The following is a 15,467-nucleotide window of genomic DNA, read 5'->3' on the forward strand; positions in this document are numbered from 1 at the left end:
AATGTGAGAGCAAGCACATTTGCTCTAATCCAGCCAAGTAAGTCTCGAGAAAAAAAAAAGATAAAAAGAAAAGAAAAAGGTAAAGGGAGGAAGTTGGGACTGCTAGTGATTTGTTCTGGCTGCGGAAGCAACCGGTTGGATATACTTTAAGAGACACACGTTACCTTATATTGCACAGACATTCAGACTAGGGCTCAACCATCCCTCCTGGCTTTCAACAACGCTAGTTATGAAGAGCTCTGCAATCACTTCCCATCAGCCAGTGCTGACAACATTCACCCAACACCTGTATCAGTCACTGCTAAGAAAGCTAAGGAGGCTGAGTAGAAAAGATAGAACTAACTCACCATTAAAAAAAAAAAAAGTATTAGGCATTCCTATGTGAATTGTCCTAATTCTCTGAGCACCAATCAGGGATCTGAAGTTTCAGCCCCAGTCTGCTCCTGACTTGCTACACCTATCTATCATTTTTGCTTCTGCGTTTCAGAGCAATATGCCACAAATACCACCACCAACATGAATTAACTATTATTATGTACAGTAATAGGCATAGGGAAACACGTCATACAGCTTCTAACAGGAATCTTTCTAACAGTAAATATGTTGATGCTATTCAAAGCAACTTTCCACATTTTACTAGAAGGTAGGCAGGTGATCAGGAGCAAGCCGACAGTTGAAGAGAGGCAGCGATCGAGGAATGCTTGCCCAGGACAGTTCTCCACAGGATTCACTATCATATTCAATGTAGTAACAGCCAGAGAAGACATCTCGTGTGTCTCTCGTCTAAGAGAGAGTTACTTGCCCGTTTCTGTTACAAGAAGCTCTGTGGCTTGGCAATATGCCTTCCAGACATGATAGAGAACCCCACCGCTTCCTTCAACTCAGACTGCGTACTGTCATCACATCTGTCACAGCTCAGGCAGTATGATTCAGAAGCAACCAAGGCCATGCGCTAAGACCTCTGATGTTTAACTACACAGAGTTTACTCGGACAAGCAGCCACAGAAATACATCCTGCCAGTTCCTCCAGGAACCCTTGTGCTCCCGTGAGCCTGAATCAAACTGTGCTGTAAAGGAAGCTGTCCCCTGTGTTCTGATGCGGGCAGTGACGTTACGCAAGTGCAAAAGCATCACGGCTCAGATATGGAGCAGCTAATCTTGTACCTTAACCAAAGTGGCACTTGCAGTCACTTCATCCCACACAGTCCTGGAACACTTTTTAGTAACAGAAACACCTCAGCGGAGTTTCTGTGTGGTATGGGGCAATGGCTACAAGCAGGTTGGGAGGGCCAGGTTGGATATTAGGATGCATTTTCTTTGGGAGAGGGTACAGCCCTGGGACCAGAGCAGAGCCAGAAACGTCATGTTTGGGGGCCTTCGAGAAGCAACGAGATGAAACCATAGGTGACTCAAACTACCACCAGCAACAGTCCTGCTTCAAGCAGCAGGTTGGACCAGAGACTTCAGAAGTCCCTTGTACCCAACTCTACCGTGCTTCTCTGAAGCACTCCAGCTGCACAGGATGTATTTCATACAGACTAAGAGAAGAAGAGAGCCAGCCTTTCATGAGAAAGCCAGTAGAGAAAGACATCCTAATCTCACAGCAGACAAATTCTCTTAATCACCTACCTACACTCAAGTTGTCATTTTCCTCTTCTGCTGGGAGCACTTCAGTGTGCCTTAGCCGACAGCGGCTCACTGCCTGGATGCCAAAGCTGAGGACTGGGTGGGTAAGGAGGAACTCCGAGATGGAGCTGAAGTAAGCTTTACCCTCCTCTTGGTTCTGCATCAGCTCCATCACATACAAGACCTAGAAGAAAATGGTAAGTCACTGAGCTTTCAGAGCAGACCACGTATACGTGCGTGTGGACTACAAAGCCTAGCGCCTGAACGAGATTTGGAACAATGGGAATAACTTGAGGAATAAAGCCCGCACCATTTAAATTTGAAACCAAACACCCAAGGGCACCACAATAAGCACACTCCTACGTGAGTCAATGTTGATCAGGAACTCAGTCCTACTGTGCCAGACAGGTTCCTCCAAATGAGAGCAAAGTAGTAGTCCTTAAGGCTCCTCAAGATTAATCAGCTGAATTGTTGCCATTTGTCATCTTATGGTGAAACAGCTGAGGTCAGCCTCTGCATTTTTAGCCATTAATGTGCAAATCCTAGGCCTAGGCAGCAGAATCAGTCACACAGATGGCCGTTTCTCTTTCTGTCACCATTACCCACGCAGCCAACGATAAAATGAACCACCTACTTTTCTCTGCACGTCGCTCAGTATCAGATATTCAGCAGAGAGGTCCAGGCAGACTTTTAGGCTGGGAAGAATACTCATGGAGCTGAAGATGTCAGGAGAAAAGCTAAATCCACAAAAAAGAGGTGGGGGGGGGGTTGCAGAAAGCAAGGTAGATTAGCACAACCAGAACACTGCTATGAAACTGCATTATTTAAAACAAAAAACATCTTAAGGAGTTTACAGCTATTTTACAGTGCAACCAGTTTTGGACCTTCTGTAGTATGAGGTGGAAAAAGCAGCGATCAGCTGTATGCCATATTCTTCTCACTTGAACAGGGCAATTTTCAGAAGCAGCTTTAAGTGTGCATGTGATCAGAGCGACCACGATCCACCATCAGAAAAGTCAAATCAGGGAACATAAGCTGAGTGAAGGGATGGACTAAAGCAGAATTTGAACTTCTGGACTTCGGCAAATAAGCTTGTATAATTGCTTTAGCTCTGTCCATATAGCCATATAGTAGCTTCTCATTATTTAAATCAGAAAAAGCAGTAACTGGAGAAGAACATAGATTGGTTACTGAATAGCTAGCATTTTTACAGAAGGCGGCACTCAAGGCGTGCAATTTTGGAACGCCTCTCCTTACGTACAGGTGTGTCTCTGCTCTACAGAACAAAGCAAAGACAACATGTCTTGGTAACACCAAGGAGACTGTATAAAGGGATCAACCTCCCTGGCCTTGCCAAAGCTTGACCCAACAGTCTGCCACAGCCCTGACAGCTTCCATCAGGTAGGTCAGACTGGTAAAGGAGGAGGCTTTAACTGGGGCCAGAGTAGACTCTGTTGGAGAATCACCTCTGCAAAATAAGCGTACCTGGAAACTGAGAGCTTTATTATGATCCCCTGCTCAAAGTAAATCCAACCTCTCAGGGGAGTTGGCATATCGACACCTACCGGACGGTCTGCAGACAGGTCCAAGACACAGTGCACCACATCTTCAGTTCTCTATTCTGATCTGCTCCTGTGATGAGAAATCTCCAGAAGGGAACCCTGCAGGCACAACAGAATTCGAGTCTTTTAAAGAAGACCTGGTCCTTCCCATAATGGCGTTTCACAGGAGAGTTCCTCACAAGCTGCCCACAGCTGATTTTGCCCAACTGTGTCTTAAAGTTCCCAGAAGATCTCTACCTTTGAGGCAGGTTAGAAACCACTACCGCTCTCAAGAACCCCAAGGGCATAACTTACTGAAGAAAGAATAAAAAGCCACCCCCCCCCAAAAAAAAAAAAAAAAGAAACAACCCAACAAAACCCAAACCAGTTCCTTCCTAATCAACTGCAGCAGAAATTTGAAGGATAACAGGCCAGTTAAAACTGACCAAACCACAGCCTTGAAAGGAGTCATCAATTCAGATTTTTCATTGCTTTCATGGAACTGACACTAGGATTAAGGTCACTTTAGGCTGTGCTCCAGAGCCTTATTTATTTCTCCATCACTAGAAAACTGACTACAAAGAGGTCAGGACTTGCTCCTGCTGCAAAGCTGAACTTTTACAAGTACAATGCAGTTACAAGGAACCCTCCAAAGGTAGAGTTAGAAGACACCACTAAACTTTGACACTCTGGACTGGGGACTTACTCTGGGTCTTGTTTTTTATGGTTGTCACAGAAGAGCAGGCAGGAAAGAGGCCTGCCATCATGGGGTTTCCACTCATGAAGACACCTAGGAAAGAATCAGAAAAGACTGAGCGTGCAGGGAGTAGTACATAAGGAATATATACAGTGGGTGCTGAACACATCACCCCTTGTCCAAAGACAGCATTAAGTCAGCAGCCACCAGGTGTTATCAGCTTGTACAAGCTTATACAAAGTATGGAGATCACAGCCCACACCATAGATTGTGACAAACAAACAAAAAGAATAACAGAAATCATGTGTTGCTATTTGGTTTGGTGCCTTAACAAGGGCACAAGACATTAAAGAAGTCAACACTGAGAAGAACAGCTCAGAGAAGCTTTCTGCAGGGACAGCACAGAACTCCTGCTTCCAGACACAGCCCTCTGCATTTTTTTTTCTCCCCCCTAAGTTCACCAAACCCTGAGCACGTGTGATATTCAGTGATACAACTCTTCAGCAACAAATTATTTTATATTCATCCTGTATCTTTATAATGGCCCGAGAATGATCATCGCGGGTAATTCTGTAACAAGGGAATTCTCACAGAGAAAATGCTGCTCTCTGTTCCGAGATCCTTCATTTTCTAATTCTCCAGTTACCTTGGCTCGTCTTGCCCCTCAATGTAGATCTGCCAGAATTTGACAAAACCATCATGGCTTGCTGTGGCCAACACAGTTCCATCTGGAGAAAGTGCTCCCTCGCTCAGGCACTAAACAGAGAGGGGGGAAAAAAAAAAAGACACAGAGAAGTCATTTCATAGCTCTTTGGGGAGAAAGAAAGAGTACTCCCTCCAAACAGGAATTTGACTATCAGTCTGATAGAAATCACTCTGACCTCCTGTGCTAACAGACATGTCACCAGGCAAATTAGCCCTTCACAGAAGAATTGATAGGACTTTTTTTTTGTAATAACAATTAATGATCACCTTTTCCAGACAGAAAATTTAAGTACAATGGATTGTGCTGCTCCTGTTCCCACTATTACTCACGTTATGAACAGAGCTCATTTTGGTTTGGGATCTTCTGGCTTTTCAGTCACTATGGTTTCACAATCATAATTGTTTCACCTAAGCGATACAATTACTTTGTCATCATCCCGGTCAAGAAGTGAAAATGGACTCCTTCCAGTTGTTTCTTTTATATTCAAAATATCACCTACAGTCCTGGTCCACTGTACTCATAACTATACTCATCACGGAAATCATAGGAGAAAAAAGATGACATTGGGCTTAATTTTCCCCCTCTCACCCAGCAGTAAACGACTGCAGTGTTAAAGTGTTCATTTACCAGGAGATAAAACAAAATAGTTGAAATCCAGCCTAGGTTGTCAAACAGGCCCTTGGAAATACAGATGGGTTTTTCCAAGAGGAAAATTTGCATCTTCAAAGCAAATGACTACAAATTCACCTTGGCTCTTTAAACAAGGGTTACTTATCAATGTATATATAACCAGTAGGCTGTGGGTGAGAGTGGGGATGGGTGAGAAACTGTGGTTTTTTACAGCCAACTGTCCTAAGGACTGCAGCTCCTGAGACACTATAACCCAGAGAAAACCTAAGTGATCTGTGGCGACCACCTATGCGATGGCAGTAAAGAAAGCAAAACAGGTTTATACCGTGCTGTGGCCTTTCACTACGATGAAGCCTTCTTTGATGCTAGGCACTTCCACCGGCCAGGAGTTGTTGTTTGTTCGGATAATGTCCAAGTCCCACACCTCTGCCTGGAAAACAAAGATGTGGGCAGATCCATATTGGCTCTTTCCTTCATTAGATTCTCTCCCTCCAAAATAAATAAGGGACAACGTTTCAAAAGCAAGGTTTCCTTACCCTGTCCTCATGCAACAACGCCAACGTCTGGCTTCCCTCTTCACCGCTCTCCTCATTATCATCTGGGATGAAAGGGCACCAGATGATTCTTCGAGAGGTGTTCAACGGGGTATTGTCAGGTCGCTTGATGTTAACCAAGATCTCCTCTCTGATCACCACGGTTAAGAAACAGAACATTCTGGCAGTGCTACCGACACTCAGCAATACCCTATTCAGGCTTGGTCCTCTGGTGAATACTACTAAACCTCAAGATTTTTTGGATCATTGAGATTCAAAAAGAAATCAGATTCTGCTAAGAAAGGTGGCAAGCTAGCATTTCTTCACTGGCAGAAGAGGATAAGCTTACAAAAGTTAACAAGTTCTCATAATTTTCTCTTGCTGGCACAGGACAAGCACAACAGGAGCACACAGCCACATGTGAATGTGCAATCCACGCGACTGCTGACGGACAGATTAAATTATTTCAGCTAGCACTGCAAGAGCACTACCACAGAAACACAGAAAAGCTACCAGGCTGAGTGCTCCGGTCCACCCATACAAATCAGACCTTAAACAACCACAACCACCTTTGCTCCAGCTGCTCTTGAAATGATGGTATACAATTAAAATTTAAGAAGCCACAACCTAAGACGACATATCTCACAGACTGACGTGCTTCTGAAAAGCACTGAGCCGTCACTCCTAGCAATTAAAAGGAAAAAAATTAGGGCAGTGAATCAAACACTGAAAATAAATTTCAGGACCACCAAAAGAAGAGGGACGTCAGGTTTGGGAGGAAGATAGCAAGCAGGAAGTATTACATCCTCTTCCCCAGAAAAGTAACTGAGAAAAAAAGCTAAAACCAGACAAATGTGAGTAAAAAGCTTTGTCACACGGTCAAGATGACACTGTCCATGTGTAAGGCCAGCTAGTACAGACTGACACTTCTCACTGACTAATTTTGCATGGACCAGGAACACCGAGGTGTCACTCCTAGAATTTCAAGTTACGTGCAATTTCACATAATGACTGTGCTGAATACAGGCTCGGGTTGATTGATTTGATACTCTGGAAGGGGCAGAACTATTGACCTTCCCCCTGCAAGCTGCTATCCTGAAAAGGCTACGAAATCAGCTGCAATTTTGAGGCTGCATTCACATCTAACCATTACACAAAGACTCTTATGAGACATATTTTGACAAGATACTGGATTTTGTCTTTATCCATGGCCAGGCGCCAGACGAAAAGGTTGCCGGCCTCATCCAGGCACGCCAGCTGGTTGGAGTTGAGATGAGCAAAAGCCAGGTCTGCCACACCGCCTGTGAATCCCTTCAGCAAGGTCCGCTCAGCAGTGCTGACGCTCAACACCCGCACCATAGCGGAGCCGTTACTGGCAGCTGCAGAAAAGACAGAGGGAGAAGTCACCATCTACCCGTGAGGTTTCCCCACAGGGCTGCCTTTGTTTCCATCCATCGGTTTGTCGTTTCCAGCACCCATCCTGCCATCAGCTGTCACCAGCAGCACACTGATAACCCCTATCAGCAGGTACCACGTTAACAAGCCCTTTCAAGATCCAGATAAACGCTGCACTTTTCAGCTTTGGCAGAGAAGATTGGAACAGCAGCATCAAGAAGGACTTTGCCTGCCTTAGGGCAGCTTAATTCCCCACATCTTCTACAGTTTCTTGAGCACTGCAAATTCTAAGTTGCTCTACTTAAAATGAAGTCAACAGGATTTGACTTCTCGTGATTATTCTCAAGAAAGATGCCTTCATTTAACACAAGGCCTAAATCTTTATCCTGAGTTCATGACAAAGCTACTAAACCTCCAAGACCGACCTCGTGACAGTACATTAATTTTAATTGCAATTTCGCTTTCAGTAAGTGGAGCAAAGGAGTCACTGAGAGGCAGCTAGCTCAAATACATCCTCTCTAAGGGGAATGTAAAAAGCATAAACACTCCCCTGGCAAAAAAGTATTGCTTTTTGGCTTGCACGACTGAGAAGAACATGCTTTAGAGCATGCACACACCAAGCAAAGTTTCCATACTGCTACTGCACCCAAGCTTTAATACTTCAGAAAAGGGTGAAACACCCCAAAGCTGCTCTAAAATAACCTCAGCTAGGAAAAAAAACCACAGGAGCAGAGTAGTAGATTTATTAAAAGGCCAGACTGATGGGTTAGAACCAAGAAGAAAGGGAAGAGCTGATGAAGCCCCAAACGCTGTGTGTTTGAGAGTAGAAAGAAACATTGCAGATGACTAAGTGTTCATTTGTTTCGTATTTGTTGTGGAACAATCTTTCCCTGCGTTGTTCTGTTTTTCTCTCCCTTCCTACTGCAAAATACACCGCATCTGCATTGCTCTTTGGCTCCTCTATATTTAGCCTTAAACTCAACTCTAAATTTATACAAGCAAGTCCAACACAAACATTTATCTGCTCAAATTACCACGGGACTGTTTCTGTGCTTAGCTACAGAGAAGCTTGTTTGCTGCAGAAATATTTAATTAGAGGAGTAATCTGAACGTCAGCTTACTGTTCAGTGAACCAATGCAATCCTTCAACTTTTCTTCCATCCCTACTGAGTCCTCCTCTTTCTTTTATCTCTAACTTCAGAAAAGCTTTATTTTCTCAGTAGAAACTCTCCTACACCTCCAAATCTTCCCTCCCCCATAGCTCCAACTTCACTTATATTCCCACTACAACAGCACTCTGATCTGGGTATTGCAAGAAGCATTTCAATTACTGCCAGTTACCTCCTTCTGATGCAAACTTTGCTTCTTTTAGAGATACACGGAGCAAAAGAACACAAATCGCATCCAAGACAAGAAGGTATCTCACCTCTAATGGCATAAGCCAGGTAAGAGTTTGAAACAGCTATCAGATTGCCATAGTAGTATTTCTGCTCCCAGTCATATCTAGCAACAGGCTGTATTTTCACCTGCTCAAGAGAAAGAAAAGAAAACATCAGAAATGTCTGGAATTAACTTTTTTCCTGGAACAAACCTGCCAAATATAGGATTTCCTCTAGGGAAGATCAGTAATGCTTAATAGGAAACTGTTAGAAGCAGCAGTTGGTAAGAAGAACTGCACATCGAATAACACCAGGTAGCAGAGCCCTGAACATTCAGAGCTCTGGAGGCCGATGAACGTTTCCTCCCATTGCAAGAAGAAATGCAGCTCACTGAATTCGTCATGCTGCAGAACAACACTCCACCCTGCAACTGCAGCAAAGTAGCCTTTACCCCTTCATCAGCACTGTCTGAATTCCCAGATCTTGGAAACTTTTTTGAAATATAGAAACACATTTGCTGCATGGGCAATTGCTTTTTAGTTTTAATACTGCTTTCTAAGAAACTGAGTCCTGGTCTTATTTGATAAGCACTGTCTCTGTGAGCAAAGAATTAAGAAATACTATGGGAATTACAGCAGTGATCCTCCTCTTCATTTTTGTCTTCAGTATTATCTATGAAAAACAAACTTCTACGTAATTACAAACTCCTATAACACAGGAAAGAAGATCATTTCTGTTTAAAATATTTTCGCATGAGCTGATGGGACTAAAAAAAAAGAGAGAGAACTATGCTTTCTCTTGCTCCTTACCTTGTTACTCCCTCTGGCCTTACTGGTGATGCTGGAATCGCTGCTGGCCACTATCTCCACATCTTTTGCTGATATCACTACGCAAGTGGAGCTGTCATCACCGGAAAGGCAGCTTTTAAGAAAAACAAAGGGGGAAAAAAAAATAATCAGACAGGACTCTACAGAAAGAGAACAGAGGTCAGATATTTGCTATTCATAATTTTAACAGCAATGCAGAATGACTATTTGTGCACCTAGGTTTGAGCTGAACAATCGAAACCAGAAACTACCTAGTTAAGTCTCCCTTCCCCATGTGCCACAGGTTTGAGAATGCCAAACACTTGGCTTGTTCAGCTTAAAAACCTCCAGGCTCTTTGACTTGAGCACAGACCTACACGTGGTTAATGTAGCCGTGACTACAACCCAACGCTGGAAGGTGCAAAGAGAGCAAAGCCAACCAGCTGAACCTCAGCCACAACAGTGCACGCTGCTCACGGTTCTCACTGCATCCTCGCTCAAAACTATGACCAGAGAACCCAAACAAAAGCTATCTGCACAAGCTCTGACGTTAAGAGTCTGCACACGAAGCCAAGCATTACACTAATTAGTTCCTACGTTCTCTTGACACGTACTGTCCAAGACACACCGATGTACATAGACAACTGAGCAAAGAGGTAGAGATCTGGCTCAGGATCATTTGCCCTGTTCCAAGTTACGTGGAGAGAAATACTTCAACAAGTGCAAGGTCTAACGCACTGCAAACTGGTGTAAGTTACCTCTCGGGTACCTTGGGTCCCTGAGAGAGTCCAGTTGGAGGTCTACATGAGAACGCCAAGTTTCGCCCAGGTCCCTGCTAAGTGACCTCTGTCCTGACTTGCGACGTCTGCCATGCGGCCAGTCCCGCTGCCCTTCTCTCTGAACAGCTCTGCCGATATTCGTGGGTTCCTGAGCGGCAGGGATGGCAGGCTCCATGCGTCAGCCTCATAAAAGCTACAAAAGCTCTGACCAACAGCATGGACTCACAGCCGTCACCTGAACTCAACGTAAAACTGACCATCAGGTTCCCAGCATGCTTGTCCAGGCTCACCAGATCTAACTTTTAACCATTTTCTGTTCACTCTCAGCCTTTTTTCAACAAAACTTACATGACTTGCTTGTCCTGCAGGGCTCCCAAAGAAATGCTGCGATGCACCGGCTTCGCCAAAGAAGGTCCATCTCCAGCCACAATGGGATCAGGCACCAGCAGTCCATTCAGGTCTCCGTTATAGGAATTTGACGGTCTCTGGTTCTCATTCACTGAACCTTTGAAAGAAATTACATTAAATAACCATTTAAATAACCATTTAAAAGAAATAGTGCTCTGAAATACACTACGTCCAGATGGTTTTTTTGGTCAGATTCTACCGGTCTATCAGGTAGAATATGCTGAATTGGCTGGGAAAAGTATTCTTCTCCAAAAAGGACTTGTAAGAGACCTTCCACATAAGAAACTTATCTCCACGCAAACGGGTGAAGTCGTAGCTCTTTTCTTACACAAGCAATCCCAGGAGACCAGCAAAACACCAAAGAACAGGTACAAGGACTTACCAGGTTCAAGGAGCAAATTGTCCTGGATCAGAAAGACTAAGCTGGTAATTTAGATTTACCAAACCTCATACTCCAGCACCAGACCAAAGGGTTCTTGAAGGGCCGTTTCCAACCCTCCTGCCTGCAGAGAGATCTCTGAAGTCCAGCAACACAGTGCTTAGCTGGAAATTACACATTTTCTGCTTTCCAGAACTGCCTTCTGACTGAGACCTGACCTCAAAGCCCGGGTGTTTGGGTAACTTAGCTATAAAACTGTGCTGCTGTGCCTACGGGACTCCTCAGTTCTTCCCGACTAATCCCATAGAAGTTTACAAGGCTCAAATTTTGCATAAAGCAACCATTTATTCAGAGTTTTACCTGTGCTTTGAAGAGCGCATGTGCCCTGCCTTTGTACACTGGGCCTAGCACAAGCTGCCTGGAGGCCTCCATCCCTTCTGAAGGCTTTTAGCACTGGACAGACGTAACGGGGTGAAGGAGACTCTTCTATTTCACTAGCAAGGGAAATAGTTGACGATCCCCACTGGGGAGCAAGCCCGCTCCATCTGCGCTTACACATCAACACCGAAGTCAAGGCCTCCTGTCTCAGCCAACTCCTCGCTTGAAATTTTCACTGGTTTTGAAAACTGAAATTTCGTATACTGTTGCCAGGTAACAACTGCTGCTGAGCTCTCACAAAATGGCTGCTCCCAGGACCAGAAGCTCCTCTGTTACTAGCACACGTAACAAACCGTGGGCAAGAGGCACGTCCTTTGAAAGCAAGGCAAGCTTTCAGTTACCAAACAGGCTTTAACATATCAGGATGAGTGCTGCTGCCTACAGAAGTAACTGCAGCTATTATTCATTTGCCAGAAGAATACTTAAAACTTGCCTGTTTGTGAACAAAGTCATTAAATCAGCAACCACGCTAGGGACGCAAAGAGCCTGTGCGGCGACAGGGTGTCCCGGCGCAGAGACCATCAGGGCGCTCACCCCAGTTTACCTGCAGCGCACGAAGAAAACTGCAGCAGCACAAGGAAACTTCAGGCCAGGGAGCGTGATCCTGTAACCACCTAACACGCGCGTGCTGCGTTTACTGTTCCAAGACGAAGATGCACCCTTTATTCCTACAGCACATGGCAGGTGCTTGTCCAGCAGCAGCAGCTTCCATCAACTGCAATTCAGCCTTTGCAAGCAAAAGCAGGAAAATAGTCACTACAGAAAAAGCAGCCAGAGAAAGATGATACGTTCTTTGCTCTATTTGCAGCAACAGAAATGCCTCACGTAAGTGTATCTGCTCTTTTACGGACAGCAGGACAGCGACATTCGCTCCATGGGAAAGGGAAGGAGGAAGGAAGCCTGATGGGCACAACAACAGAGCATCGAAGTTCAGGAACGGGGCTTAGCCCATCACTATCTCAGTGGGAGCCAGACAAGCACAGGCGCGGCCTGCACACAGTCCTGAAGGCACAGAAGAAGGGAAGAGGCTCAGTGGTCAGTAGGTACATGAGCAAAACCTGGACCGGTAGATCTAGGCCTCCAAAGGGAAAGAAGTGCGGTCGTATTCATCGCCTTTTTAAAGAGCGGGAAAACAGGAGCAATCGGAGCTGAGATACTGAACCCCTCCTGTCCCCCCATCACCTGCGCCAGCATTTTGTACGGAACAGAACACTTCCCTGCTACCGTCAGACGCGTAGGGCGAGCCCACGTAACACCTGGTTATCAGCAGAGATGTCAGTGGGGACCGAAGGATCCTGCCCACAACCCAGCAGGGGCTCTGCTCCGTGGCACGCTGGCACTGACCGCCTGTCGACATGCCCCCAGTCTGATCGTGCAGCTGGCCCTCGCGGAGGGCACGGTATCCAAAAAGGGCAAGGGCTGCCGAAGGAATGGGCGATGTTTGTGGAAACTGGGAGAAAACCGTGTCCAGGCTTTGGTGGTGGATCGTATTTTCACGATCACCAAATCCAGCAGAATTTATTAAAAAAAAAAAAAAAAAAAAAAAAAAAAAGAGTGTTACAACAGTCCTACACTCTTTAGAGCAGGGAGTGTTTCTTGTCACCTGCCTGGACAGCACCCAGAATAACATAATGCTGCTCATAGCTACGTGCACATAGTACAACAAAGCTTTCTTCGTGGCAATAGCTTTGGAAAGCAGCTACACTAGTCTCTGCTTGCAATCAAAATCTGTAAGTGAAACAGAAGATAACAGAAGTAAGATAACAGAAAGTGAAACTAGAGAGGACCATGACTACAGCAACTTTATGCCAGATGAGACTAGCCCTACACACACGATTAATTCACAAGGCTGCTTCTACTCTCTTTCAAAAGCCTCGAAGGATCCCCCAGTTTCCCTTTCCTCTGACATCCCAACAGGATTTTCAGAGGCTTTCAGGTAAAGCTCTTCGCTTTATTATATCCAGTTCTTCCAAGTCTATTTGTTACTCCCCAGGCAGTGATTTCTGCTGAGAACCACCACAGGTTCCTCGCTGCTTGACTTACTGTTTGCTCCTTTTCCTCTCAACTGCCTTCTTGTGCACTAGAGCTGTCGGAGAAGGTACAAAGAGAATGAATAGGAAAGAAGAAAAACTAAAAGACATAAGCCATACTCAGAAAAGAACTACTTTGCTTCAACCCACAAGAGGAGCTGCTGCAGGGGAAAGTCACATCACCTTGAGAAAACAGAAACAGCTCCAACCATGACGCATCCTTTCAGGTTAGAAAGTGCTTGTGAAACAAGTGCTCCCCATCTCTGCATTTTCAGTGCAGTCTTTCAAGTACAGAATGCTGTACTGTGAAGAAAAATTTATTTTCTTGTACAAATTATAATCCAGGAGCACCCAAGTGCTCCAGAAGCAAGAGAAACTACTTCAAGTAATGAGAAGTTTTGCTATGGGTAGTAAATCTAACGAAGGTGGCTTCCTGGAGATTTGCTCCATCACCCCAGGTGCCTCCACACCCGTCCCGCAGCAATCCTGCATCCCACCTCTCATCCTTTTGGCCGTGCGAAAGGCAGCCCACGCGGCAGCTGCTTTGGAAGCAGCGCCTTCGTACTGAAAAGCCGCGTTCTTCCTGCCTTTCCCTCAACAGGAGCGCAACAGGGGCAGGAATTCTGTCCTCTACCCAGAGGCTGAGGTTTTTTTACAGAACATTCAGGCTCTGAGTCTCCTTCAGACCATTACCTCATCAGGTCTGGGGATGGCACGGATCTCGGAGAGGCCCGACAGCCCCTTCCACCGAGCCCAGCGAGACACTTTGGGGAAAACTGGAAACATTCTTGGCAGAGCAGGGACCCTCGGCTGGAGGAGGGCAGTGCCGGTGGGCTCTCGCATCAGAAGGGCCCGGCAGCAGCGGTGAGACCCGGGCCCGAGCCGCTCCCGCTCCGCGCCGGGAGCCCTGTGCCACAAGTCAGGCTCCTCCAGCTGGCTCACCGGCTCCTCTCCTTACCCGCCCGGCACACGGCGGGGAGAGCCTCGGGGAGAGCCGCAGGGCCGAGCGGGACCCCCCCCCTCACCCCGGGCAGGACGGGGCCGGCGGAGGACGATGCCACCGGCGTCCCGAGGGGAGACGGGCCCGGCGCGGCCCCGGCCCGGGACAGGACAGCGCGGCCGCCGGCCCCACCCCGGCCTGGCCCGCTGGCAGCGGCCTCCCGCACCCCCTCGGTCCCGGCCCCTCACCTCCCGGCCGGTCCAGCTTGAGGATGTCCCGCAGGTGCTGGGTCGCGTCCTCGATGTCGATGCTGGAGGAGGAGGCCATGGGGCCCAGCCCGCTTCCCGCCGCCCGCACAACCGCCACCGCGCTGCCCCGGCCCGGCCAGCCGCCCACGCTTCCGCCTCCGGTCCGGGCCTGGTGCGCCGGGCGGAAACCGCCTCCGGGACGGAGGGTTCCGGGCGCGGCGGGGGGGCGGGGGCAGCCGGGCCAGGGCGGAGCCAGCGGCAGGGCCAGGACCGGCGGCCCCGGCCCCTTCCCTCGGCGAGAACCGCGCCGGGAGCCCGGCCCGGCAGCTCCCCCGCCGCTCCCTTCCTCCTCCCCGCCGGGCCTGGTCTCCGTTGGCCCCGCCGGGCGCGGAGGGGCAGCCGGTTGCCGCAGGCCTCAAGCGCCTACACCGGCCCGGGCCCCCTCGGAGCGAACTGCCCGCCCAGCTCCGGTACCGTGAGGTGACACCGACAGAGCGTCCCTCCAGAGAGGCCTCCCGAGGCAGGAGGTGACTACCGGGGCTCAGTCTAACACCGGCGGGTGTGAGAAATGAGACGGCAAATCTGTGTATATTGGGGCTGACAAGGGACCTGCAGATCTCAGAAATGTTAAGCAGTGGTGTGTTGGAAACACGGGTGTCTGTCTCTTGCTGGTGAGGAACCGGGAGTGAATGACAGTGTGGAGAAAGGAGGACAAAGAGCCCCAGGAAGACCACCACCACCAACTTTGGAGGATAACTGCTTTGAACTTTTCATGGCCTAAAAGAATCTCATTTTAGGTAGTTGTTAAACTAACACCTGTCACGCATATCGTTCCTCAAACCTGATTTTTAAGCAAGCGCTCTCTTGGCTTACTGACCTAGCAGACTGGGTTCATAAGCCAGACCTATTCTGAGATCCTCCCTCCCCTGCCA

General features: G+C 47.3%; 1 protein-coding gene across 2 annotated transcripts in view; it reads right to left on the minus strand.

Annotated features, from left to right (window-relative positions):
* Positions 1 to 14,735, minus strand: part of EDC4 (enhancer of mRNA decapping 4) — a 36,163-nt gene extending 21,428 nt beyond the window's left edge. Inside the window, exons 1-12 of one of the 2 annotated variants that reach the window (XM_075765203.1) lie at positions 14,536 to 14,735; positions 10,441 to 10,597; positions 9,317 to 9,428; positions 8,555 to 8,654; positions 6,923 to 7,112; positions 5,737 to 5,884; positions 5,526 to 5,630; positions 4,511 to 4,620; positions 3,874 to 3,957; positions 3,192 to 3,287; positions 2,261 to 2,363; positions 1,630 to 1,810 (exon numbers count right to left, since the gene is read on the minus strand). In XM_075765203.1, the coding sequence (XP_075621318.1) occupies positions 1,630 to 1,810; positions 2,261 to 2,363; positions 3,192 to 3,287; positions 3,874 to 3,957; positions 4,511 to 4,620; positions 5,526 to 5,630; positions 5,737 to 5,884; positions 6,923 to 7,112; positions 8,555 to 8,654; positions 9,317 to 9,428; positions 10,441 to 10,597; positions 14,536 to 14,614 (1,465 nt within the window). In that variant the 5' untranslated portion in view covers positions 14,615 to 14,735. The remainder of the gene's footprint in view (positions 1 to 1,629; positions 1,811 to 2,260; positions 2,364 to 3,191; positions 3,288 to 3,873; positions 3,958 to 4,510; positions 4,621 to 5,525; positions 5,631 to 5,736; positions 5,885 to 6,922; positions 7,113 to 8,554; positions 8,655 to 9,316; positions 9,429 to 10,440; positions 10,598 to 14,535) is intronic. The other variant, XM_075765204.1, reaches the window with a different exon arrangement.
* Positions 14,736 to 15,467: the final 732 nt, after the last annotated feature.

Source organism: Balearica regulorum, chromosome 13 (genome assembly GCF_011004875.1).
Source record: "Balearica regulorum gibbericeps isolate bBalReg1 chromosome 13, bBalReg1.pri, whole genome shotgun sequence".
In the NCBI taxonomy this organism is placed as follows: domain Eukaryota; kingdom Metazoa; phylum Chordata; class Aves; order Gruiformes; family Gruidae; genus Balearica; species Balearica regulorum.